The sequence below is a fragment of the Crocodylus siamensis genome, chromosome 3 (assembly GCF_052110815.1).
Source record: "Crocodylus siamensis isolate JL-2025a chromosome 3, ASM5211081v1, whole genome shotgun sequence".
NCBI classification, from domain to species: Eukaryota; Metazoa; Chordata; order Crocodylia; family Crocodylidae; genus Crocodylus; species Crocodylus siamensis.
In genome coordinates this window covers 211992628-212020495 of record NC_143397.1, presented here as the reverse complement: position 1 = coordinate 212020495, position 27868 = coordinate 211992628, and the positions used below count along the sequence as shown (strand labels likewise).

The following is a 27868-nucleotide window of genomic DNA, read 5'->3' as shown; positions in this document are numbered from 1 at the left end:
CGAAGCGGAAACCTAGAGACGGGGCCCTGTTCCGACCCGGACCGTTTTTGAGGTGGGACCGCATTGTCCTTCCGGACGGACCGCTTCCGGTGGGGGCGGGGCGCGCACAGGCAACTTACGAGTGCTGCCGGGCCCGCCATGGCAGCGGCTGCGGCGCGGTTGGTGCGCCGAGGAGCCGCCGGCGTCACCCAGGGGCTGCTGCGCGGGCGGGCGAGGAGCAGAGGAAGCGGCAGAGAGGTGCGGGGGGTGTTGACGGACGTATAGGTGCACCACAGGCATTCGTGAGCTCAAGTTCGTGATGTCAGGTGCTGTGACAGTTCAGCACGGAGCAAAACATGATGTGCAGGAGGTGATGGAAACAGAGTCGGCAGGAAACCAGGCGGGAGCGGGGCAGTGCTGGGAGAGGCAAACAAACAGAGCCCATAGGACCGAAGGGGTCGCTAGAGCTAATTGGCACCCTGGGGTAAGAAACTGTCGTCCCTGCTTAAACCATACCTGGTGCAGCCGGGTGTGTAGATCACATCTTGTTCTGCAATTTCTGTCGCAGAAAACTTCAGCCTCCCTGGACGCTGCTTCACTGACCTCAGGATTGCTCAGGATTCTGGGGGAGCAAAACTTTAAAAACAAGTTGACACAAATTGTGGAACAAATATCATCCACAAATTGGACTGCATTAAGTCTGGTGTAAATGAGGTCTGTGGGTTTTTATGTCATTGCCTGGATTGGATAGCAGCCTTTAAGTACCTGAAGGGCAGTTCCAAAGAGGATGGAGCTGGACTGTTCCCAGTGGTGGCAGTTGACAGAACAAGGAGCAGTGGGCTCAAGTTACAGCAGTGAAGGTTTAAGTTAGATATTGGGAAAAATTTTCCTCATTAAGAGGGTGGTGAAGCACTGGAACAGGTTACCCAGAGAGGCTGTGGATTCTCCATTCTTGGAGGTTTTTAAGATCCAGCTAGACAAAGCCTTCGCTGAAATGATCTAGTTGGGGATGGTCCTGCTCTGAGCAGGGGTGAGGTCCCTTCCACCCCTCATTTTCTGTGATTCTATTAGTTTTTGAGATCCCTTTGTTCCTGTGGATTCTTTGCTTGCTTCCCTCTCCCAGAAGTCCCCTGCCCCCTCCCTCCTGCTTGCCTACCTGTTGTATTTTAATCACTTATTCCACTTTTTACTCTGCTATTTGCTGTCAAGCATCTGAGGAAGTGAACTTGGGTTCACAGAAGCTTCTGCTCTACACATATAACACTTGCTTAGTCTATAGAGGTGTATATCAACACTGCCTTTTTACTCTCAATTGGAAGTGAACTTTTGGTTTGTATACTGACATGTAGGGAAACAGGGTCCCTGGTTTCACAATGTATATATAGAGAGAAAGGAAAATGTTTCTTGAGTTTGAAACCATCTTATTCGTATTGATATTTCATTATGTTAGACTATTTATATGGCAAATATATTTTAAATCTATAATTTATGAGATTCCCATACTCAAAATTTAGAACAAAATTGCTGCTCCAGAGAGCTATAGAGCAGTTTTGTCAAATCTTGTAGTAAACTTCCTCTTATTTTTTCTTTCAGGTTTTTGAAAAGTTATCTGTTTTAAGAAGAGGCCTTACACTGTCATTGGGGACCTTTGTGGGTTATGAAGCTTATAATTTGATTTCTTGTGTTACTGAAGTTCATGCAAGTTTCAAAGGTAGCTTCAAAAATTCAGCTATATATAGGGTCAGTCAAATGTGAAACTTGATGTATAGTGATTCACATTTTGGGGAAAGCTTTCCAATTTCTCTTCCATATGCTGTTTTTTAATATCAGATTTTTCCCTGATGGATATTTTAAACTCCAAGGTAAATGAAAAATATGGTATTTGTTTATCTGTTTTTCATCAGAGAGATCATCAGAAGTATGTCAAAACCGTGCTCCATTTATAATAAACTAGTGACATACAATTCTGTATATTCTTTTTTAGGACAGAATATTCAATTTAGGATTCAGAGTCAAGAGTTACTATTTTTTCATTAAAGATCATCAAATTCCAATTCATTTGCGATTAAGAATGGAGTTATATTGGTACTATCAGAATTCTACATCATGGTTTATATTGGCAGTACTGGGTTCAGGTTTTTAAGCTAAAAACAGCAATAATACCTTGAGCAGATATTCATTTTAGTGCTGGAACCTTTAGAAATAAAGAAAATACTAAATGGGAAAGGAGATTTCAGATCAAATTATTCCTTATTCTGATAAAATAACTCTCATCAACGTTGTCAGTGCAGTAAATGCTGTTTGTAGGACTGTGCAACTTTTTTAGAAATGCTATAAATCTTTTTTTCAAATATCTGTGAGTATTTGGCTTGTTGCAAAATAAAGAATATAGACAGGCCACATTGGACCCCTTTGCAGAAGCCTACTGAACTTTGGGCCTCTGTCAACATAGAGAAAACTAAAGTGCTCTATCAGCCTGCTCTAGGCTGAGAATGTGACACCCCTGACCTCAAATTGTCATCAAGGGAAAGACCCTGGAGGTAGTCAAGCACTTCCCTTACTTTGTAGCTGCCTATCACAGAAAGCAAACCACTGATGAGGAGATCCAGCACAGGATTCAGTATGCAAAGCAGTTCCTTTGGGAAATTGCTTGGGCGTATTGTAATTGATCAGTTTCTGGAAAGGCATCAGGAAGATCCAGGTCTACAACACAGTCATTATCCCTACTCTCCTCTGTGGATATGAAACATGGATGAATTGTTATTGTCATCACAAGAATTTGGAGTGGTATTGCCAATGGTGCCTCCAGAAAATCCTTCACATTAAATAGGAAGAATGCCACACGTATATCAGCATCCTTGCTGAAGCCAGTGTTACTGACCCACAAGCACCAACTTTGTTAGACCAGACGTGGGAGGATGCCTGAGTCGACTCCCAAAACAAGTGCTCTACTCTCTGGTTAGTTGCAACCTGAGATCTCGCAGCAGCTAGAGGAACTTCACGTGATCTTAGCCTATAAAACATGGATCGACTTAGTGTCAACCGCCAACACTGAAGAGAAAATCTGGTTCCCCATCTCTATTCCTGGATGGATTTACTTACACTCCCATATGTAATTAATATACAAAGGTTTCCAACAATTAAATTCAGCTTGTTCATTGCGTTATTTTTACAACCAACTCTTAATCTGTCATGGGATGATAAATAATAAAGAATGACCAGAACAAGATCAGTATATATAAGCTGAATATTTTTAGCATTCTATAGAAAAGATGAGTGTCATGCTAGCAGACTTCCAGAGCTATTTCTGGGATTTTAGATAACAGATTTTTGTAGCTGTTTCTGGAGCATTAGGCTGCTCTGTCTGTCATACAAGGGAAAGTTGAGGAGCCTTGCAGAAAAGTTAAATGACAAAAAAACAAAGTTGAAGCTAAAGGAGACATTTTCCCTGAATCCAAGTCCTCATGCAGGTTTCAGTGGCTTCATTTGAACAAAATTTTGAAAATGGTAAGCTTAACTGAGATAAATTAACTAAATTAGATCAATATGTAAATAGTTCATAAAATTAGTTCTAGCGTAAGGCTTTGTGGCTTCATGTGACTTTACGCTTAATGTGGTATGACTTTGATTAGCCGAACTAAGTGCTTTCCAAGCTGCCATTCTGAGGTCATCAGATGAGCATTCTAAAATCTATTGATACTTCCAAGTATGTCTGTTACTAAAGCTATTTTATTGTTCCCATAGCTCTTGGTACTTTTAATATGGTATCTGCTGCTGTGTAGGTGTTGCAGTTCTGTATTACATGGCTGCTAAAGGTTAGCATAGAGGCACCCAATTTAAAATTGGAAACTTCTGATGTCTGGTATATTGATGTTTACTAAGAAGTATGTGTTTGGTTCTTTCTCTAGGATCCATGGTTTCTGCTAATTTTTTTTGTGTGACAGGATGCTTTTGTTTGGGTGTTAATTGTATTGGTTTACTCTTAAATGACCTGCCATGTGCATAGTAGGCTATCATATTTATGAACCCTTTTTTCTTCTGTTTCTACCATCCCCACCCTCTCTTTTTTTAAAGCCGAAGAAATCTTAGAGCAAGCAGACTACCTGTATGGGAGTGGGGAAACTGAAAAGCTCTATCAGTTGCTGGTCCAGCACAAAAACAGGTACTAAAGTATGTTGAATTACCTCAAATAATTGTGGCTTAATTGATAGTGCTCTTTTGTCAGTTCTGGCTTACATTTTTGCAGTGGGAGGGAAAATCGGTGATTTTTCTTCTCAGCAATAACAATGTGAAGGGAAGGAACAATCTTAACTAGGCTCGGTTGGGCCAGCTGAGCGTTAGGTTTCTGATAATTGTTTCCTAACGGGGGAGAGAGTGCTTAGCATCCAGTAATGAAAGGCAGAGGAATAAGAGAGGGGCCCAGGATTTAATTATTATCACGTGGGAACCTTAAATTCATTTTGGGACATTTTTTTCTTCTGTTCTCTTCCTCTTTCTCTCTTATTGCTAACCAGCTGTTTTATTTCTTCTCTTATTTTCCTTCTGCCAAGCATGAACTTCTGTGACCACAGAATGACTCGTAAGCATGTATGGTATGTCTTAGTTGAGTAAAAACATCTAGATGCAAATTGGGACAGGCTCTTTTAAAGGAGAAAAAAGAGAACAGCTAGATATTTTACTTAAAATTTAGTTCCTTAAAGGAAGATAACCTGAACTCCTTTTTTTATTTCTAGGTTATAAATGTGTTCTTTTGGCAATTTTGGCGGTTTCTTGGAGTTGGGCTGTTATTTTTGCCTCTCTGAGGAACAAAGGTTAAGGCCTGAAAAGTTGCCTTCAGAGAGAGGAATTAATCCTAGAGTTATATAATAAATAGGCTGCAAATTCCCCCATGAAAGAGTGTTTGTAACCACAAAAACTTAAACGGGGTTACTAAAAGTTTCTGAGGAGAGAGTCAGTCTTGGGCCATGAACAGGTGTTATGTTTCTACTGGGAGGATTGCTGCTCTCTGGATCGAAACTAGCAGTGTACAAGCATTCATTTCGTTTCTCCAAGAGGAAACATGTGCTCTCTGGAAAAAGTCCCCTTTCAAACCATTTAAAGTGTGAAGTCACAACTCGTACAATATAATCCAGCATCCTTCATGGGATACGGGGTGAGGAGAGGTAACAAGGTGAGTATTTCTTTTTTTTAAACAAGTGGTGAATGGTGCATCTCAAGTGAGGAGACTATTCTACAATTTGGGGGCAACATGAAAGGCAGAGCATGAGGCTGGAGGGTGAAGGAAGGGAAGAGCAGTTTCAGAGGAAGTATGAGTTAATAGTAAAGAGCAGGAGGTTATAATGGGAGAGAGACAGCCAAGGATGGAATTGCAGATCTTTTAAAAGTGTTTAATTTGATACCGCATCTCACACAGGAGTGGGAAAGCTTTTGTAGAGGCTTGGATTGGTAGAGTTAATATGACCAGAATGGAGGATAGCATTGACCGTTCTGTTTTGGATGGACTGAGATAGGGAAGGGCAGCAAGGAGCAGGTTACTTCAGTTTGAAAGTATAACATTTTGTTGTTTTCTGATAGATTTTTTTTTTTTTAAATAAGGAGTGCTCAGTACCCAGCCTGCAAGTGAGATCTGACCCATGGAGCCATATCATCTGGCCTTCAGGGATGTGAAAATTTGGTGGCAGGGGACTTGTGGCAGCAATTGACACTCCCCCCCGCCAAATTTCCAGACCTGTAGGTAGCCTCAGGGGTCAGATAGCATACTAGATTGGTGCACAGAGGTAGCTTGGGGGCCAATCCGGTATGTAGGCACCTGCTGGAGGCAATGTGGGGCCAAGTCTAGTGATTCAGGGCCAAGAGAGATGGCATGGGCCCTGGATCTGGCAATTCAAGGCCAAGGGAGATGGTGTGGGGCCCAGATCTCACAGCATGGCGTCAGTCCTGTTTTGTAGGGTCTGATCCAATCTGCAGACTAGCCCCACACTGCACCAGTGCCATGAGCTAGATAAGCAAACTGAAATGACTTACTGTAACTGAAGTACATGTACTGAATCCAATCCACAGCTGAAGTCATTTCAAGCTTATAATGTGCTAATTTATAAGAACAGTTAGGTACTGTTTTTCTGTGGTGAGTAGGTAGAAAAGGTAGGTGTACTGGTAACAGGGCTATTTAATATCAGGCATTCAGAAGTAAGAAAAAAAATCCAAATTTCACTATTAGTGCTATTGTTTTCACTTTTGAAATTTTTTGCTAGTCAGTTCTCAGTCAAGTTCACTTGGACAGTGCTGCAATGCCAAGACTGCAGAAAAATGCTTATTTAACAGCTCTTTTCCACTGAACATTTTTTTTTTTATAAAGCACCAAAACATTTTTATTCTGAATTTTACAAGTGATTATTTTACAAATCCTATAGAACTGTGGCTCATACAGTAACATTAGATGAATTGTATTACAGTAGAATTATATGTGTAGATGTTCATGTAGTAGCATATATTAGCAGTGTGTGTGTACATGAAACCAAGGAAATATAGCTTGGGTCAGAAATAAGCATTGCTTTCTCTATTTCATCTCCTGTTTAATACTGCTGTTTTGTGAACTTGTATCCATTTCTTGAAAACAAAGTACCTCTGCATACAACTGCCATGCATACAAAAAACCAGGGTTCTACTATATGAGAATGGTTTGCAACATGCTTAGTTTGTGAGTTGCCAAACAGTTACTCAGCTGTTTTCTGTGGCTTTTATTGCAAAGGATACTGCTTTCCACTCAGCTAGTCCTTGTTAGCAGTCCCAGGCAGCTGATTGGAGAAGTGGTGCCCTTTGAAATAAAAGCCACAGCAAACAGCTGGAGTATCTCCTCTGTCCTATGCAACTCTCTTGCAGCAATGTGCTTCCTCACCTCCCTCCCTTAGCACACAATTTGCAAATCCTCATGTTTAAAAGGAACCTAACCTTACAAACAATCTGAGTTGAATGCTGTTGCTTTACAAATGAAAATAAAGTCTCCCATGACTAGGATCTTGTATTTATTGCACATAGCCTTTGGGTGTACGTGAATGGTATGTTTGTTGTTTTAATACTAAGCTAAGATCTATTGAGTGATTTAAGACCTTGCTCTTTGTAGACAAAACTGGTTTTAATGGTTAATCATTCTTTTATGTTTATAATTAGTGAGGATGCAGAATTACTGTGGCGTCTGGCACGAGCATCTCGCGATCTAGCCCAGCTTAGTAGAACATCTGCAGAGGAGAAAAAGCAACTGATTTATGAAGCTCTTGAATATGCAAAGAAGGCACTAGAAAAAAATGAGTCAAATTTTGCAGCCCACAAGGTGAGCCATACAAAGTAATTAAACCTTAGAAATTTTGCCATCCACTGTCCTCTAACCATACCAACAGAAATCACTATGATTCTGCTATATGGCCATCCAGCCATCTTCAGCATAAGCAGGGTTTGAAATAAGCTTTCCTAGAGTACCAGATTTGCAAGTAAAGTCAAAAACTTGTGCGGAAAATGATTGTTGGGCCTCTGACAAATGTTCAGTTAGAGGTATGAGGGGATCTGATCCATGATCCCAACAGTGGTGCCTCCTGCCATGCCACGTGCAGGGGGAGCCTGCAATCCCTGCATCAGCAAATAGCATGCCAGTAACATGAAGTAGCATGCCAGTGCTCCCATCAGGAGTGCCAGTCAGCTGACCAGGTTGTTGGTTGTACCCATGTTGGTCTAAGGACGTAGGCAGGCAAGGTTCTTTGGGTAGATGTGGTATTTTTTTTTATTAAACCAACTAAATGGATGGAAAAAAGTTCTTTGCAGGCTTTTGGGCACAAGTGCTTCCAGCCACAGTAGCACTTCAGAGCCTTGAAGGGCTCTTGTGCACTCCTGCAGGTGTGAGAGTCAGTTTGCTGATGAGCACTGCCAGCCAAGGGAATGCATTGGAGCCCTTCTCCTTGGTATGTTCCCAGGGCTGGGAAGGTCTCCAGTACATTCCCACATCAGGGACCACACCAGAGCCTTGAAAGGCTCTGATGCATTTTTGAGGCTGGGAATGCTGGTCAGCTGATTAGCCTGGCCACACCTTAAATTGAAGATATGATGGGAACCAGCCACAAAGTTATTACATGTGTTCTGTATAGTTACTTTGTGGTTTATTCCCTCTTTTATCGTGCTATTAATTGCACAAACGTATGGCTGGGTTACTATTTACTATGTAATTAACTGGCTAGATATCTAACGGGTCAGAGTTCTTTGTGACTGAGCTATTCATAGAATCATAGAAAATTAGGGTTGAAAGGTGTCGGGGAAAACCGAAGGATCGGGCCCCAAGGTCACGGTGGGCCGGGGTGGCAATTAGATACGGACAGGTGGGATTAGCGGCGTAGAGTCTGGAGTTAGGGACTCGGAGCGGATTGAGGAAAACAGGTGAATTTATTTGACTTACGCTTCAGGCGTAGGCAGAAAGGTCTTCAGTTACAGTTGGAACACAAACAAACAATTAACAACAAAGGGGTCTGTTGGCCCACGAGGTTCAGTCCGAAGACCTAGTCCCAGGGCTGGTCAACAGCTCATAAATGGGGATTACAAACAACGAAACAAACAATAAAACGAACTGTAACACGGTGATGATGAACCGCGTGACGCCAGTCCACAGCAATGGACAAATCGGGTGGTCGAATGAGAAAAGCCGAGGTCAGTAGCCAGAAGATGCAGCAGCGGAAACGTCAGTTGGAGGGATGAGCAGAGTCGTAGGTGGTGAAGAAAGCCGAGGTCGATGATCCGGAACCGGGTTAAACAAAGTCCATAGGGTGATCCGAAATCGTAAGCCGTTAATCAGTTCGAAAGGTAAGTCAGGAAGCCAGATGAACGTAGTCAAAACCGAAATACAACGAGTAATACGAAATACTAAGCGAAGGAGGCAAAGGAGGAGATCAATAGGCCCTAAAGCCTGACTCAGAGAGCAGTCCCTGCAGCAGCAGCCTCTGTCTCTGGTCCGCGCGATCTCCCCACACACACCACCACACACACCACACACCACACCACCACACACCACCACACCACCACGAGGGAGGGGCTCACAGAACTTTTATATCAATTTAGTAGCCAATCAGCGTGCTCTCCGCAGAGAAATTTCTAGTCCGATTACCTCATGTCAGGTTCTGACTGAGCATGCTCTCAGTCAGGAGCTGACACAATCTGAGCATGCGTCTGTGGGGAAAGTAGGTCAACAATGATTGACAGCTCCGCAGGTCACCCAGGGGGCAAGGACTGGGTGAGCCTTGGAAATTTCCACTCACAGCTTCAAACCGCGCATGTCAGTTTAACCTCTTCTGTGCTGGCAGCACATACTCAAAAAATTTCCATGACAAAAGGGACATCAGGAGGTCATTTAGTCAAACCCCCTGCTCAAAACAGGACCATCCTCAACTATATCATTCATAGCCAAGGCTTTGTCTACCTGGGTCTTAACCTCTACAATGGAGATTCCCTAACCCTTCTGGGTACCCTGTTCTAGTGCTTTGCTACCCTCCTCATGAGAGAGTTTTTGCTTATATCTGACTTGAATTTCCCTTTCTATAACTTGAAAGCATTGTTCAATCACTTTCCTTGATCTGCTGGCAGTGCTCCTTACTAATGCAGCCCAGTATGCTACTAGCCATCTTCACAACAAGGTTGTACTGTTGGCTCATTCAGCTTATTGTCCATTGTAACCCTTCAGGTCCTTTTCTGCTTAGCTATCCCAACCTACCAGTGCGTGGGTTTGTTTTGCTCTAAGTTCAGGACTTTGCACTTGTCCTTATTGAACTTCATGAGCTTTCTTTTGGTCCAATCCTCCAAATTGTCTAGATCTCTTTGAATCCTAGCCCTGCCCTCCTACTCCCCCCTGCTTAGTGTCATCCACAAACTTGCTCAGTGTGCACTCCATCCCATCTTCCAGATCATCAATAAAAACACTAAAATGTTATACTTTCAAACTGAAGTAACCTGCCCCTTGCTACCCTTCCCTTTCCCTATCTCAGTCTATCCAAAACAAAACAGCCAATGTTATCCATAACCTGTTCTTTCACTACTGTTGGTGGCTCACCTTCCCTCCAAACTATGGTGCCAGGTACGGTAGGCTGGAATCTGACCTTGCATGTGAAGACTGAGCTAAAAAAGGCATCGAGTACTCCAGCCTTTTCTACATCATCTGTCACTAGGATACCTCTCATTGAGTAAGGGACCAACTTTCCCTGATCTTCCTTGTGTTGCTGACATACTTGTAGAAACTTCTTTTGATACCCTGACACAACTCTAGCTAGCTGCAACTCCAATATCAATTTGGCCTTCCTGATTTCATCCCTGTTTGCCTGAGTAGTGCTCTTTTATACTCCTCCCTTCTCCCTAATTGTTTTTCCAAGTTTCCACTTGGAAGTTTCCTTTTTGTAGAGTTCCCTGCTAAGCCAATTTGGTCTTCTGCCACACTTGTTAGTCTCCTGTGTATCGGGATGGTTTGTTCCTGCAACCTTGGGTTTCTTTAAACTACAGTGCAACCAGCTCTTCTGGGCTCTTTTCTCCCTCAGACTTGGCCTCCCAGGGGATCCTGCCCATCAGTTTCCTGGGTAAGTCAGTCTCCTTTCTTTAAAATCCAGGGTCTTTACTCTGTTGCTTTCCTTCTTTCCTTTCCTCAGGATCCTGAAATCAGTCATCTTGTGGTTGCAGTTGTCCAGGTTGCCATCCACTTCTACATTTTCCACCAATTTTTCTCTGTTTGTGAGCAGGAGATCAAGAAGGGCACAACTCCTAGTTAACCATACCAACATTTGCACCAGGAAATTGCCTCCAACACTCCAGAATAAGTTCCTGGATATTCCCCTAATTTCCACCTGGAAAGTGTTCCACAGATGCAATCTACTGCTTCTCTACCAGAGGAGAACCTTTCTAGGCAAGAAAGGAGGTCATTTTTGCTTTTCATCTCCTTTTCCTGTTCTCTTCTCAGGAGATTTGAGAAGCTCAGTTTAGTCGCTTCTGTTGGCAGCCCAAGTTAATGACACCCAAGTTTCCTCACATGATGGTGAACTGCTTTCTTGTCAGGATTGACCAGAGCCATTCACTTGTGCTGTTTAAATTGTTCATTACAGTTAAATGACTTCTTAAGCAAACAATAGGGGTAATTAATCATAATCCTTTTGTCTGTGAGCAATATTGAGCAATATTACATTTTGTAACTGCATATTTTATTTTAATTAGGTCTATTAAAGATATGTCAATAATCTGTTTAATTTGTGGTTTTTAATTTAATTTAGTGGTATGCTATCTGCATCAGTGATGTTGGGGAATATGAAGGAATTAAGGCAAAGATTGCAAGTGCTTTTGTTATCAAGGAACATTTCCAGGTATTGTAAATAAGCTTTTGCTAATACAGCAGCATGCATATATTGTATTATATTTTATTTTAGAATGATAATTACCAAACTTTGGGTGTCCCACAATCCTTCACCACCATGAGGCTGCGCTTAGGTTGGGTGAGGCAGGGCAGGTGGCGGTGGTGCTGGAAACGGGGCGGGGGGTGGGGCTACAGCCACCTCAAAATTTGCTGTAGCTCCCTGCCAGTGCCACCTTCTGCCTCGAGCACAGCTTGGGGCCAGCCCCCCCTGTTGAGAAGAGGCTGACACAGCCTCTGGCCCTAAGTACACTGTTGCAGCCAGCCCTCAACCCATGCACAGATGGGGGGCACATGATCCCTATGTCTCCTGAGGGTGTGCACAGAGGCAAGAGGCACTGCCCTCGAACCCCCCAGACGAGCCATGACTCTGTCCTGTGCCCCACCTTCCCTCGGCTGTGCAGCAACTGCCCCTGCCCCACTCCCTCCCTCACCGCAGGGGCCTCACTCGCCCCATCTCCAACCACCCTCCACCCTAACAGACTTAACATTTGGATGCTGCTCTCCTCAGTATCAGCCCAGAAAATCTTTATTGGCACACCCCTAATTTATTTAGTAATATTAAAAAGTTATGAGTCTTTTTCTCTCCTATATGAGCTGCTGAAATATATTGCCCTAATTAGACTGCAGTTGTGCTATTGAGAAATGGGATTATAGTATTGTCTGGGTTGTTGATGGCCAACTGTTGTCACAAGCCCTTTCAGTAAAGACTGAGGGCCACAGAAAAACAAATAGTGGAGAAAATGCAAGAAAAAAGTCCTACTCAATCACGATACATAATTTTACTTTGTCAGATGTTGTATCAAAATCTGAAGATAGTGATATGATCCATCACTTACAAATCTAATAAGTCTGCAGACTTTCTGCAACTGATTGATCATCATTGGTGCCGTCTATTCTTTACACAGATGCAGAATATATTGATACCAAGTACTGTCCCTCCCTGCCACTTTGTGTACAGTTTACACTGAAATAAAATGCATATCTAGTTTCAGTTTTTGCTCCTTAACCTAAAAGCTTGTCTTTCTTGGTAGAAAGCAATTGAACTGAATCCCAAAGATGCTACTTCAATTCACCTTATGGGCATTTGGTAAGAGATTACTTCTTTTGAACAGTTTTCTTTTCTAGTGACAAAGTAAAAGCTTCTAGCTATTGTAGGTGAACTATAAAATAGTTGAGCAATGACTTGCAAAAATCTTTAAAATAGCTGAGTGTCTCAGCCATCCTAGATTACCCTTTTTAAAATTGTTCTAAGTAACATTTCAAAGTGTCCTATCATTTTAGTTTCAGAAATAAAAACTAGTTGTTTAGTGACTTTCTTTCTTCAATCGCAGCACCTTGCATTATTGAAAAATAACAGACAGATTTAAATTTACTTTTAGGGCATGCCCCCAGGAGTTGTGGAGCTTTATTTTATAGACCTGAATGTCTACCTCAAGGGATTTGGGGATCTCTAGTGTCAGACCTCCAGTGCTTTTCATCATTGACTTTTTGATGCAGCTAAAACTTAACCACATAATTTAAATGTAGGCTGGAGTTAAGGAGTGTGTACAGACTGGTGCGGAGCAAATGATAGATCTGTACAAATATTTTCACTTTTCCTATCAAAGCATGCTATGGTTTTTAAAAAGTCCCTGAAATTGTCTATTTTAGTATTAACATAAGTCTGAAAAATGGACTAGTGACATTCTGCTAGGGTTTCACTGTTATTTTATCTCGTTTGGGTGCTTACTTTCTACTAGTAAGTTTAGGTTTAAGTTTCACTCCTCCAGGTCTCTTCTACACCAGCATCAACTCAGCCCTCCCCAAAAAGTCATTTTGCATATGCTGTAGCAAGGAATTTAACACATTTCTTGTGTGGTTATCTAGTAGGTTTGGATTCAAACCTGTTTCTGGACTATGTTGTTTTAGACTTCACCAGTAATACTTGTGTAGTGCTTTACATGTTTAAATCACTTTACAATCATTAATTGTTAAAGCATCCCTCTGAGCTATTTCTTGCATAGTTTTGCATGCATGGTAAAACTCAGGGAGAGAATAGAAGGGACGAGGGCTGTGCAAAGCTTTGGTCACTGATTTGATTTGGAGGAGATTCGGCCTGATTCAGTGACCAAATCTCTGAATCAAATCAGGAGACCCATTAGTTTCTCTGAATCGAATCAGAAGCCTCCAATTCAATTCAGAGAGATTTGACAATTTGGCCATATAAAGCTGTGTCTGTTTTTTCTGTGTACCTTGAAGTACCAGGTACAGCTCATGAACACTGAGATGGTTGGGTGGATGGAGCGTCCCATGGGAGCTGGAGGGGGTCTCCTGCATGCTCGGCGGTGGACCAGAAGTACTTCCGGGTCCACCATGGAGCACGTGGGGAACCCTCACCCCCTCCCGGCTCAACAGCTGGTGCCTCCTGGGTCTGGGAGGGCACCTGGAGTCCTCTGCAGTGGACCCAGAAATGGACTGGAAGTACTCCTGGTCCACTTCCAGGTCTGCCACCAAGCATGTGGGGTAATCCCCTGGGGGGGTGCTCCAGTCGCCCTACCATCTTGGCATTCATGAGCTGCACCTGGTACCTCAAGGTACGTAGAGAAAACATATTAAGCTTTTTTTTTTGACTGAATTGCTGATTCTCTGAATCGGACTCAAATCTTTAGATTCGGCCAAATCGAATCAGGACAGTGGTCCAAATCAGCGAATTGAATCACTGTCCCTTGAATCAGTCCAAATCCAATACTGCCCACTTTTCACACCCTTAGAAGGGACTTCCATAGAGGATGGAACAGGGATTAGAACTTGCAAGGTTGACTTCCAGGTCTGTTCTTATTCCTTTTATCTAGTATGATGTAGCTTTTCAAAGAGTACATTGGTGGAGAGGAGGTAGGGGTTCTTTTCCTGAGAGGAGCAAATTTAATACTGAAGTGGCATGTCCTATGATTAAGTGCACAGGGTTATCACAAAAATATGAGAACATGCAAATGGATGGAGTGATTAGATGCATCTGTGTGGTACAAGTAAGGTGCCTGCATTTGGTTGAAACAACAACAGTGACTTTTTTCTGTCAGTCAGATTGAGCTGTATGTGTTACAGCTGCTTTAGGTCTGGAACTTGGATGTTGTTTATGCCAGGCAGTAGCAATTCCCAACAACAGACATGCAAAATTTAGCAAAGTGATTGTCTTTTGCAAGAATTATTACTTATTTTAACAATTCACTCAGATTGGGTACAGTAGAATCCAGATTCTTCTCATCTTAGGTTTTTAAGCCCACACCAAAGATGAGTGTTTGCACTATATTCAAGGGTAATCTATAGCCACAGCAAAAGCTATGTGGGGCCTTAAAGGTGTCCCAGCTATGTGCTGCAGCTTCTTTGAAGGGTAACATTTATCTGTTCAGATGTGCAGGACTAGTGCTGTGCTCCAGTTGAGTTGAGAAATGGTGTTCTTTGAAGTAAGTCAGAGCAAGCAGCTGAGTGGCTGGTTTTTAATTTGGCAACCTGCTGCAAAATAAGTGAGTTGCAAATCATCCCTATGTGAAAAATCTAGGTTTTACTGTAATCTCATTTCAGCTGCTTGGTCGCTGTACACTCTTAAAGATAACAAATTCTCTGAGATTTAAGGATCTTCTTGCACTCCAGAAAATAGTGAAACCAAAACAAATGAAAAGTATATAAATTTGTCTGCTTCTATTGCAGGTGTTACTCTTTTGCTGACATGCCATGGTACCAAAGCAAAATAGCTGCATTGCTATTTGCTACACCACCAAGCTCCACCTATGAAGAGGTACCACAAACAAATATATATTTTTTTTTACATAGGCTTTTCTTACCAAAAATAAGGTGCCACTAATAATAGCAATACTTGCACTAATAAAACTCACATCACAGAGCCTGTCCCATTCCTGATGCTGTTCCTCTCCTGTCTGTGGCCTTATCCCAGCTGGGGCTGGGACAGAGCCCTAGTATGTGATAGGCGCACTGGGGATCCTGGGCTAAGCAGTGGTAGCTTTGTGGCTGATGGGACCAGGTGTCAGGACCTGAAGGACCCCAGAGCAAGTGGAATGCAAGGGGTTCCTCTCAATTCTGCTGTCCTGGCTGGGGCTCGGCTCTTTCTGCAGATGTTCCTACTCCCAGCACTGCGCAGAGCCAAGCATTAGCCCAACCCTAATGGTGCTGGGAGAGAGACAAAAGTGGGTGCCATTTGCAGCTTTGGGCACAGCTAAAAGGAGCTGGAGAGGCAACAATGGGCTGATTGGAAGCAGGAGCTTCACAGTGGGTTGGGGCTTAGGAGGTGGTGGGGAGCAGCAGAGGGCTTGGGCCTGGGGAGGGAAAGTGTGGGCTGGGCTGGGTAGGGCTGCACAAGGTACATGGGGCAGCAGGTGCTGGGTGGGAGCCACACAATGGGGGCTGCGCTGGAGATATTGTGCAGTAGGGGGAGTTGGGAGCAGTAGCTCGGCAAGTGCAGCTAGTCACTGCCAAGCCCACTTTGGGTACCAGTACCCCCTCCAATCGCTGGGGTAGGCAGGTGGGAGTGGTAGCCTTATTGCTGGGGCGCTGGCTTGGAAGCCAGCAGCTGCCTCTGCTAGTTTGGCAGGTGTGTCTAGTGGCATTGGGCATCCTGGCCTGAGCTGCCCTCTGCACCTGAGCTGGATGGGACCAAGGGACCTGCCACAGGCTGGATAGAATCTCTCAGTGGGCTGGCTGTGTTTTGCCCACCCCTGCTCTAGTGTTATGTGTCCACGCTGATTACTGTCGCGGATCCTCCAGGTTGGAGTACAGGAGAGGGATAGTGTAGTAATGTAGTGAAGCAATATTTTACATTCGCTAACTTAATGATCACTTATAATTGTGTAGACTAATTTCAGCAGTACTTTGTGCTCCACATTAACCAATTTGCTGTGTGTTGATATTTTATAACCTAAAATTATAATTACAATAAAACAGTTCTAGGACAGTTAATAGAACATAATATTTTTGGAAAGAACTTTAGAAGATTTTGCAACAGATCTTTAAGATTCTGATTTTATATTTATAGATGAAAGATCAGGAGAAATACATACAAGAAAAAAACAGAAATATCCTAAGCAAATGATACAGTTCTTCCTTTTAAAAAAACAAACAAAAACAAACTAACAAATTCCAAGCTTTGCCCTGGATAAATTTTTTAATGCATAATTTTGTAATTGATTAATATAGATATAGGTCTATATCTATATCTCACAATGTGCTGTTCAGTTGACAATATATAACATTATCCTTTGATTTAAAAAACACTGCTTTCTTAAAAAATTGAGTGTTCTCACAAGTAAACTGACTTCTGGATTTAAACTCGTGTTTCTAACCATGAGCTCTCGTTTTGTTTTTCCAGGCCCTTCACTACTTTCAGATGGCTGAAAAAGGTAGCTTTTGTAGAGTATCTTGTCTGTAATATGACTCTAAACCATTTGTCAGAAGCATGCAAGCACAGGGTTTAAATGCATTGTAACATGTTGACTCCTGATATGTACTCCCAAGACTTTTGCATTAGTCAGTCGGTTAGACCTAAGTTTAGAATCCCCAGTTTATGGAGTGGTGCAGCATTGTTTTCTTCAGGGGTAGCTAACTCACAGCATGTGTGCCACAAGTGGTATGGGCTGCTTCTGTGTGTGCTGTGGTATATATAGGAGGGAGCAGAAAACAGAGCAGCACATAGGGCTGGGAGCAGAATGCAGAACAACTGATCAGGGAGGAGAAGGGGGTTGGAGTGCCACTAAGTACAGAGGTGGGGCTTACCTTGTGGCACACCTGCCGAAAAGGTTGGCTGTCATTGTTTTACTTGGTAGTCTTCAGCTTAATTACTTATTTCTAAAAAGGCATCATAATGTGGCATTGCTATATATCATTTGTAGGAGAGCAATATTGCTAAGCACTTTCTGGCATTTCTAGTGTGGGCAGCCTTTGGAGAAGAAAAAGGCAGTCAGTTCAAAGACCACTTGCCCAGTACTCATATGTAGAACTGGTAATTTTTTTGAAAGAGACCAATTGGAGAGAATTCCTGCAGAAAGTCTCAACTCTCCATTTCTATGAAGTGAATTAGGAGGGGCATAGTTTAACCAGAATCTATATGAGAATTCTTGTTTAAGGCAGCAGTTCTCAAGTAGGGTGCTGCAAGATCCTTTTAAGGGTGCCACATAATATTGGCACTGTAAGTAGTGCAAATGCCTATGCATGATTTGCAAGATAAATCCAGAAATTTCAAAGAGGAACCCATCATATCAGAAACATTCTGACCTGTTGTAGTTTTTCTGAGTTATTTGCAACAGAGGAATTGCTCCATTAGACTGGTTTTCAACCAGGGGTCTTGAGATTCTCTCAAGGGTGCCATACAGTGTTAGCACTGTTATGTATGCAAACCTGATTCACAAGATAAACCCAGAGATTTCAAATAGGAATCCATAGTTTTAAAAAATATTCTTACCTGTTTGGGCCTTTCCAAGTTATTTGCAGTTTTAAAACTACTGTTATTTTTTTGTAGTTAAAAAGCAAGTAAAAACTAAGCCGACACATTTGAAGGAGGTGGCTTCAGTCTGAGAGTTTGAGAACTACTGTTTTGTGTTTGGTTTATTTTGGGTTTGGTTTTTTTTTTGGGGGGGGCAGTTGTAGTTAGAAAAGTAATGGAGGATACCCTGCAGCACTTTTAAAAGGATCTCATAACAGTCCAGTTAAGAGCTGGGATTTTCTGAGGGGTGCTTTGGTTCTAAAAATGTTGGGAACTGCTCATTTTAAGGCATTAGCTCAAAGGTGTGTAATATAAATAAAACTGGGAGCGTGCTGTCCCCTGGACAAAAAGACAGTCAAATTGTTTTCTCCTTACTTTACATGGAGAGACAGTGGCTGGGACCTTAGAGGGAATGTATTGCTCTTTTAAATCCATACTAGCTGATGTTGAATGTTAGTATGCCCACCTGTAGCTTTATTCTGTCAAGGCTGCTTTGGAAAAAAACCCATTCAGCTGCAAGATTTGTAGGAGAATTGAACACTATTCTCCTATCTGTTCAAACACACCCTCCCCCCCCCAAAAAAAAAGATACAAAGCAGCCAGCTAGCCAAAGCAAACTAAAGCATCTGTTTTTACGTGGAGAAAGATGTGATCCTGGGCTGTGAATGACTGTCTGCTATAGCTAGTGATTTTTATGAGAGAGTGTTCACATATGGCAAGGACTGACAGAAGTATGCAAACTTAAAACACATTGCATATAAACACTGCATTAGAAGTGTGAGAGTACCAGAACAGGAGGGAGACAAGGTTCTTTGGGTAAATTCGGTATCTTTTATTAGACCAACTCAAATAGTTGGAAGAACTCTTCTTAGCAAGCTGTCTGGCACAAACACCCTTTGTTAGGCTGAGGAAGCATCTGCAAATGGTCGGTGTTCTTCCTGGATGGAGTGGTAAAGCAGCAGGAAGCCAGTAGGCCAGTACGTATGCAAGAAATATGCATGCATATGTACTGGCCTCTGGCTGCTTTACTGCTTCATTCATGAGCTGCACCAGTGTTATCCCTGAGCTGTGCTCGCATATGGAACTGGGGATAATAAGTCTATAAGATGTCATCTAACCTGCCTCCTGCTAAGGATAGAAAAGACGAAAACTTTTAGCAAACTCCAACGGTTCTTAAGGAATCTAAGCTGTCACCTTGTATAGCATAGTGGCAGTAGAAACAAGGGGAGGGGAGCCATGGCTGCTACTATGAATTACCTCCATCTTTATATTGAATTTACACTGAATTCTCACATTGCAGAGAACCAGGAAATAGCAAGAAAAACCCTCATATTAGTCTAGGGTGAATGGTTGGCTTCTCTTTTGAGCTAAACATAAAAGAGCTTTAAGGTTTTTTTTTTTTTTTAATATCTGTTTCAGTACCTTATAGTGAATAGTGGGTGTGGCATCCAGTACAGACCACTATAGTTTTCATTTAAAACGATGAACAATGTATAGAACCAGAAAAAGGGTAAGCTCTCCTTGTCTAAAATCACTATAAACAATGAAGTAAAAAAAAAAATGTATTTTTTTTCTTCTGTTTCCTCGTAAAGCTGAACCGAACTTCTACAGTAAAAATTTGCTGTATCTAGGGAAGACGTACTTGAAGTTAAACAACAAAAAGATGGCCCTTTTGTGGTTAACAAAAGCCAAGGAATATCCAGCACACACAGAGGAGGATACGCAGGTAGGAAAAATAAGAACTGTGTGAAAAGTCCTGTGATATTTCAGTGGTTGAACATATGTAAAAACAATTTCAGACTAAAATGAAGTTTGTAGCTATGTTTGGATTCCAGCAAATCCTGTTGCTTTAGTAACTGCATGTCTCAGAAACATTGCTTTTTCATTAGTTTAATTTGTGTTCCTTACATGGTATTTTCTGGCATTGATGCATTAATTCTTAATTAATGGTACTGTTGCAATTAAAAAGAATCCAGATTGTTGTTGGAACCAACAAAACACTGACAAGTCTGAGAGTTGTGAGGGGAACTCTTAAGAGAGTCTGATTTGGGGACAGATTAAAAATGGAATAAATCAGGCTTTGATGTAGAATCAAGTGGTTGAACAAAACAGAGTTAACCACACACAATCACTATGCCTTTATTCTTGTTGATGACGGTATGCTTTGGAGCCACCTGTCCAGTTAGATCTCTCATGCTAAAGGAGTGAATGCTGATTACTTCACAATGTTCAGAAAGTTGTCATATAAACATGCATATTCTGAAAGCAACTATAGCAAGTACAGCACCTTACTGCCAGGTTTACTGATGAGCTGAATGTCTTGAGTACAGGGCTCAATACAATAACTGCTGTTTGGCCCTGAAACCTCTGGCTTGATTATGATCAAAACATAAGAGAGCAAAGTACATAGTGCAGTTTTTTATGGTAGGTCCTATGAATGCATGCTTATTTTACTATATGTTTAATATGTAACAGAAATGGTACAGTCAGCAAATTAAGCATTATAGTGAAGGGACTGAGTTGGGAAATGACAAGTCTAGGGTTCTATTCATGGTTCTGTCATAAGTGTCTAAACTACCATGCCCCAGTTTCTTTTTTTTTGGTAATTAAGATAGCATTTTTAAGCACAAGGGGTTGTAAGGTGCTTGAACCACATGGGGATGGGTGCTATAGGAAAGCTTATGAATAAATAGTAGTACTTTTTTGTTGTTCTTCATGTTTATATTTTGCCTTCTATTTTAGGTACAAAAAGAAGCTGTGGAACTGCTCAATTCTATACGACAAGAACTAAAATAATAAGAATCAAGTAATTTGTTTTCCTTAAAATTTGACTAAACCACAGAGAGAAGAAAATTGGACCCATTCCACTTGTGGCTCTTATTAAAGCTAGTCATCTGAACACCATATATCTTCAGTTAGAAGCTGCCGTCAACTAATATTTGCATTTTATCTTCAGTACAGGCATATTGGATGGGAACAATTTTCAAAATGGATTCTGTAAAATGATACCGTTCTTAATGTAGCTGAAGATACCTTTGTGTTCTGGTAGCATCTTCATGAGCCATCAGAGGATAGGTCAGCGGTTGTCAACCAGGGGGGTACTTAAAAAGGTTGTAGAAGGTATGCAGAACTGATGTGATCAATAATGTGGCCAATTAAAAGCTGCAAGTGTGTGTGCAGCTGCAGTGCTACATGCAAGCAACTAGGATGCAGCCCAACAGCGTGGAGAGCAGCTGGGTCCAGCTGGTAAGCCTGTTGTGAGGGAAAGGGTGTGGGGGAGGGAATGGGGCTGCCAGCTGGAGTGTGATGGCTCTCACTGCCACGTGCAACTTGGGAGTGCATGAGGGCCATGTGTCCCGTGGGGTGGGGTGGGGTGGGCTGCTACTGTGAGCTGGAGCTGGGTCTGTGCTGGGCTGTTCCCAGCGCAGGGGTGTTGGGCTGGGCTGCGCTTAGGGCAGGCAGTGGCAGCACTTGGAGAAGAGGATTGGCGGGGGGGGGCTACAGTGAATTCTGGAGTGGCTGCAGCCCCCCTGTAACCCCTCTCCCAGTGTCACCGTTGCCTACCTCAAGTAGAGCCTGGCCCAGCCTCCTGCTGGAATGAGCCCAGTGTAGCCCCGCCCCATGCGCAGAATTAGGGGCACATGCCCCCCCATGCTCTTCTGGGGTACACATAGTGGCAGGAGCCACCACCCCCTCCCCGCTCCCTTGGATGAAACACTTGTGGCCCCATCCCACACTCCACCCCGACTATGCAGCCCCAGCCCCACTACCTCCCTCACCTCATGGGGCTTCAGTCTGCACCCCCCTCCCCACACTTAAAAACAAGAAAAAAAATATAAAGGAATACATGAGCTGAAACTGAGACAGGAGGGTTACACTTGTTTAAAAAGGTTGAAAACCCCTGGGATAGGTGTTCTACACACAGATGTGACATGTTCTCACCCCTGAGCCCATAAGCCAAACTCTTAAAAAAAAAAATTAAAAAAAAAAATCGGTATACGGATTTTTTTTGTGGAGGGAGATTGTAGAGCCAGGTATTTGCAAGTTTATACACATGTTTTATTTCAGTTGTATTTTCTACATTGCATGGTCATGATACTTTACTGATAGCTGGCTCTTTTAAAAACAATGAGGGAGAAGAGATACTAGTACCTTTTACGTGCACTCATTCAGAGAAGACATTTCATGCATGAAAGGGTTGGGGAAATGTTGAAAAGCCTCTACATGACATGGAGGAGGAAGAGGAAGAGAGGTTTAAAAAAGAATTTATGATAAATGGAATAGTGAAGGGGGCAGGTCTGTGAAGATTGTAAAGGTTTGATATTGATTTTCAAAGTAAAATCACTGGGATGATCCAGTATCAGTCTGGGTGGCACCTTAAACCTAAAATATGATACTGTACAACTTCCATCCTTTTACTGCGTCATGGCAGTTCCAGTCTAATAAGAGACTTTTTACCTGCAGTTACATCATTTGTTTTTTGGGTGCCAGGACAAAACATGTTTACTGTATAGTAAACTGACTTTACTATGGGGAACAGACATGATGCGCAGCATAGGATCAGGAACACAAACAAGTGGTTTCATAATCGACAAAATTAAAACCTGTGCAGGGAAACCCTAGTGAAATTGCTAGTCAATCACCTTAACCACATGGCCACAACTGCCAGGAGCACACTGAAGTAAATACTTTGAATCCAAAGTAAACTTACCCTTTGAAAACTATGTATTATTTTTAGTAACTTCCCATGTATTATGTGGAACACGTGCATCCAGCCATCCACTCCTCTAGTTTCCTTCTCGGGGAGTCATTTGTTCAGTGCAAACTGCCTACCTGCCATCTAATGGCTAGTTGCTTGAATAGCACTCGCTGCAAGCAGCTAGCTTGGGTGAATTGATCTTTTTACTAGGGAGAAAAATCTGAGGTAAATTACTTTTATGAGCACTTGTGGTGCTCTGGTGAGGTACCGGAGGACTGGAAGAGGGCCAACGTGGTCCCCATCTTCGAAAAAGGCAGGAAGGAGGACCCGGGAAACTACAGGCCGGTTAGTCTTACCTCGATCCTAGGCAAGCTGTTTGAGAAAATTATGCTGGCGCACATCCAGGAGGGGCCAGCAGGGGACTGCATGCTTAGGGGCAACCAACATGGGTTCATCAGTGGCAGGTCCTGTCAGACCAACCTGGTAGCCTTTTACAATCAGATCACCAGATCATTAGATGCAGGGGTAGCAGTGGACATAGTCTTTCTGGACTTTCGGAAGGCTTTTGACACTGTCTCTCAGCCCATTCTCATTAAGAAACTGGGGGGTTGTGGTGTAGACACCCACACAGTCAAATGGGTCGCCAGCTGGCTGGAGGGCTGCACCCAGAGGGTGGTAGTAGATGGGTCCTTCTCAACCTGGAAGGACGTGGGCAGTGGGGCTCCGCAGGGCTCGGTCCTCAGGCCCGCACCGTTCAACATCTTCATCAGCGATTTGGACAAGGGGGTAAAAAGCACCCTGTTCAGATTTGCTGATGACACTAAGATGTAGGGGGACGTGGGCACACTGGAAGGATGCAACAGGCTACAATTAGACCTAGACAGGTTACAAGGGTGGGCGGATGAGAATAGGATGGGGTTCAACACAGACAAGTGCAAGGTGATGCACCTGGGGAGGCACAACTGGCACCATACCTACAAGTTAGGGAACTCCCCTCTTATCAGCACGGAGGCGGAAAGGGATCTGGGGGTCATCATTGACTCCAAGATGAACATGGGCCAGCAGTGTGGGGATGCAGTCAGGGAGGCCAACCACACCTTGTCATCTACAGATGCATCTCAAGCAGGTCCAAGGAGGTGATACTCCCCCTCTATGCAGCACTGGTCAGGCCGCAGTTGGAGTATTGCATCCAGTTCTGGGCGCCGCACTTCAAGAGGGATGTGGACAGCATGGAGAGGGTCCAGAGGAGGGCCACCCGCATGATCAGGGGACAGCAGGGCAGGCCCTATGAGGAGAGGCTACGGGACCTGAACCTGTTCAGCCTCCAAAAGAGAAGGCTGAGGGGGGATCTTGTGGCCTGTTATAAACTAGTCAGGGGGGATCAGCAGGCACTGGGGGAGTCTCTGTTCCCCCGAGCACCGCCAGGAGTGACCAGGAATAATGGTCACAAGCTGGCAGAGGGTAGGTTTAGGTTAGATATCAGGAGGTGCTACTTCATGGTCAGGGCAGCTAGGGACTGGAACCAACTTCCAAGAGAAGTGGTGCTGGCTCCTACCCTGGGGGTGTTTAAGAGGAGGCTAGATGAACATCTTGCTGGGGTCATTTGACCCCAGTACTCTTTCCTGCCATGGCAGGGGGTCAGACTTGATGATCTGCTCAGGTCCCTTCCGACCCTAGAAACTGAAACTTTAATTTTATTATATATCCACCATTAGTTTTAGTTAGAGACACTAATGATGGCATACTAAAAAGTAACTACTGCAGCATTTGTCTGGGGCTTCTGGTACTCAAGAATGAGAAGTGAAGTTTTGGCTCTGGTTTTTGGCTACCAGTTAGCAGCTGAAGCTCTAGGTTGGAGAAAGAAAAGGTAATTTTGCTTTATTTTCACTACTTGAGCAGAGGTTAGGAAGTGAGAGAAGAGATGAGTTTTGAATGTCTTACTAATCTCTTATTGGCAGCTAACTGCACCCTTCCAGTGGAACTGTAACTAAGAAACTTAGCTGCTTTTTTCAGTGAAACAAACATAACAGTCTTTAACAGGCTTGACAGTTAAAGCATCTTCATCAGACTTTGAATTGTATTTGCTGAGATCAGGTCCATCAACTTTCACTCCCATGCACCAAATGCAACAAACAGCTGAAGTGGCCTGACGTGCCATAGCAGACTGATAATAGCAGTTTACGTATGTTCTTCTGCATACCTACTAACAAACAAACACGTGCTTTTAGCAGCTGCTTTTTAACATGGGTGGTAGTGGTCTTATTTCAGTTTTAGTAAGGGAGGTGTGATACAGAAAAACTGAAGCCAAAACTACCTGTTAAAATCGAGTATCTAGTGTGAGAGCCTGATATTTCTAGATTATATTAGTATAGTAGGTGTTCAGTATGAAATTCTAACCCATGGTCTACAACCCTTTTAGATTCAAAGCACCCTTCAGAAAATGCCAGCTCTTAGCTTTCACTCATTTTAGGAGTACTAAAAAATAATAGAACACACAGACCATGAAAAGGCAGGATGTTTTTGACATTGTTTCCTATTTGTCTTGTAAATCATTTGTAGATGTCTTCACACCTAATAGCAAGAATATTGTGCTGCACCCTCAAAAGGATCTCATGGCACCTTTCTTGGGATTTACTATTATGTGCACTTTCAGCTGGAGTTGTGAGAACTTCACAAGTAGAGAAATCTAGTTGCAAATACCTTTTAAACTGGGTTCCCAGAATCAGGAAGCGCATGTTATCAGATGCGTATGCTGTGGTGGGTCTTGCATCATGTTGCCATGACATTCCTAAGGCAGGATGATCCTGGTCTTGAGGGAACAGTCAGCTTAACCATGACTTAACAAACTTAACCATGATATTTAATTTTCTTTCTGCAGTCCCCTCCCATATTCACATGACATTTTCTCTACCTTATAAGCAGGGCTGTCCCTGGGGGGAGTGAATCAGGGTGAGTGCCCCAGGCCCTACACTTTGGGGGGCGGCCCCTGTGGTCAGCAGCACATACACCTTGCCATGGCTGCCATGCACTGCTGCCAAGTGCTGCTGGCTCTGGCTGCTCACCCCTCCTCCCCAGGCACCGCACACCCCTAGGAACAGCTCTGCCCATTAGGCAAAATCCTATTATGATGTAGCCCCCAACTTGTTCTCAGAGCCCAGTCCACTTTGGACTGAATAAAGCAGAGGTCTGATGAAATAATGTGTACAGTCACATTAAGATAATTATCATGCATATGTACTAGAGTGTCATACAGGCAACCCACACTTAATGTTCTTAATTGGTTCCTGAAAAACTGAGCATTAAGCAAAAATGAAAATTTCTGACAATCCAAGCTGGCAACTGCAAGTGTTTTTCATGACCCAAGATGGTGACCATAAGCGTTATAATGAAGCGCGCTGAGTGGAAAAATAAAGCGAGCAAAATGCTGGCTTGCATCCACAGATGCTTCTCATTCTCCCCTCGTACTTGGCCTTGGTGAGGCTGCAGCTGGAGTACTGCATCCAGTTTTGGGCTCCACAATTCAAAAAGGATGTGGAGAAGCTTGAGAGAGTCCAGAGAAGAGCCACACACATGATCAGAGGGCAGGGAAACAGACCTTACAACGAGAGGCTGAGAGCCATAGGGCTCTGGCAGCCTCAACCCAGTTTTTCAGCTTTTGGTGATCCTATGCCTCACAAGTTCCTAGCTTGTCAGCCTTTTCTCTAACAGGGAGTGAGTGGTATGTATTAGTCTGAGACTGGACATCTGTGAAAGGAACTTTGTAGTACAATTAACTCATTTGCTGAGGAGAGAGAATCAGAAAGAGCCCAGAAGCTGTAAGTCAGCTCCCATAAAACATAACTTATTCCACTCTACCTCTCACCACTGTGGAAGAGAATCAATCTCTCATTACCTCACCTAACTGGTACAAGCCTCTCGGAACTTTTCTGGATAGGGTGGGATATAAATAATAATCTGGAATGTGTTGTATAACACAGTGCAGATGAGCTACGAGTGAAACAAATAAAATCCTTGTTACAGACCTCTGAATATACTTGTGCAATAGCACTGAATTTGCTGCTGCTGTTGTTCTGAAAGGTAAATGCTCTTTTATACTTTATTTTTCCATTGTTCTCCAAGATGGTTCATATTTGTTTATTTAGTACCTTGATGAAGCCTTGCAGTCCTCTGCCTTGTTATGTTTAAATTTTGACTAAGGGTTGTTCCTTTACTACTTCACTCCATGAAAATTATGGGATCCTGGAAGACAGCTACAGTTGTGGAAATAATAAACAAAGTCTATTTTGTGATGTGCTGTCCTTGCTTTTTTATTTTGTTCAGTTACAGATTCACAAGATCCAGCAGTTTGCAGTGGGATGACCCAGGCATTCATTAGTGCAAATTAATGAAGTTCAGCTGTACTATTCTTAGCCTTCTTCAGTTGTTGCTTATGCAAACCACATAGATTTTCCAGCATCTTAAATAAGTCTCCAATTTAATTGGCAGATGGAATTTATTATCATTTAAGTGAATTTCCACCTTAAATGTATTTGTGTACTGCATATTTGATGAAAACAGCTCTACATAGTATGGCAGAAGAACTTGAGCGATGAAAAGTCCTGCTGTTGGGTAACTGCTATACAGGAAAGCAGTGATTCTGATTGGCTCAGACTGCTTTTAGCAAAGCCAGTTGCAGGTTAACAGCTCCACAGTTAAATTGTGCATTTTGAAAAACAAAGCATAAGAATCCAATATGTAGAAAAATAAAGTTTGGCAGAATTCAATTGCTATATTGAAAAGATACAACAACAGGTACAGCAGTATTTTTCTGCACGTACACTTTTAGCAGTGCAATATGATAGATATGTTACAGAAAGGTTTTAATCACATTCTAAGAAATCAGGTTTGTGTGTACAAAATTTTGTATAAGTTAAATTTATAATGGAATTTACAGTGAATATTGAAAGCATGATACAAGTAGTAAGATTCAAAATGTTCTCTGTAATAAGGAAGCACGGTTTGCTAAAAGTAGCATTTAATAATTCACATGAGTAAGATTTTTATTATTTGTTAAACAGCTTTGCAGTTCAGCAAATGCCCTCAATACTGATAAAACACCTTTAAAATTAAATTGTATGTTATTATGCACATAGGACAAACCTGGCCTATGTAAAAGAATGGCAGGATTTAGATACAGATATTTAATTTGGGTACGTCCAAACTTAAAGGGATGAAAATATATTTAATACTAAAAGAAAATTTGTATTTAACTGTGCAAGGCTTATGTAGCTGTCACTCAATTTGGGTTTTCCAGACCTATAACAAA

General features: G+C 42.6%; 1 protein-coding gene across 3 annotated transcripts; it reads left to right on the top strand.

Moving 5' to 3' along the window:
* Positions 1 to 81: 81 nt before the first annotated feature.
* On the top strand, positions 82 to 27856 carry RMDN1 (regulator of microtubule dynamics 1). Of its 3 annotated transcripts, none has more exons than XM_090040274.1 (11): positions 82 to 237; positions 1573 to 1690; positions 4054 to 4141; positions 4530 to 4571; positions 7147 to 7306; positions 11259 to 11348; positions 12430 to 12485; positions 15083 to 15170; positions 16755 to 16785; positions 19457 to 19590; positions 20607 to 27856. In XM_090040274.1, exons 1-11 carry the CDS (start codon positions 139 to 141, stop codon positions 20658 to 20660), a joined length of 960 nt encoding a protein of 319 aa, XP_089896400.1. In that variant the 5' UTR covers positions 82 to 138; the 3' UTR covers positions 20661 to 27856. The 3 variants fall into 3 exon arrangements, with proteins under 3 accessions (XP_089896400.1, XP_089896401.1, XP_089896402.1); XM_090040276.1 differs by having other exon boundaries at positions 236 to 349; XM_090040275.1 differs by lacking the exon at positions 4530 to 4571 and having other exon boundaries at positions 83 to 237.
* The last annotated feature ends 12 nt before the right edge of the window (positions 27857 to 27868 follow it).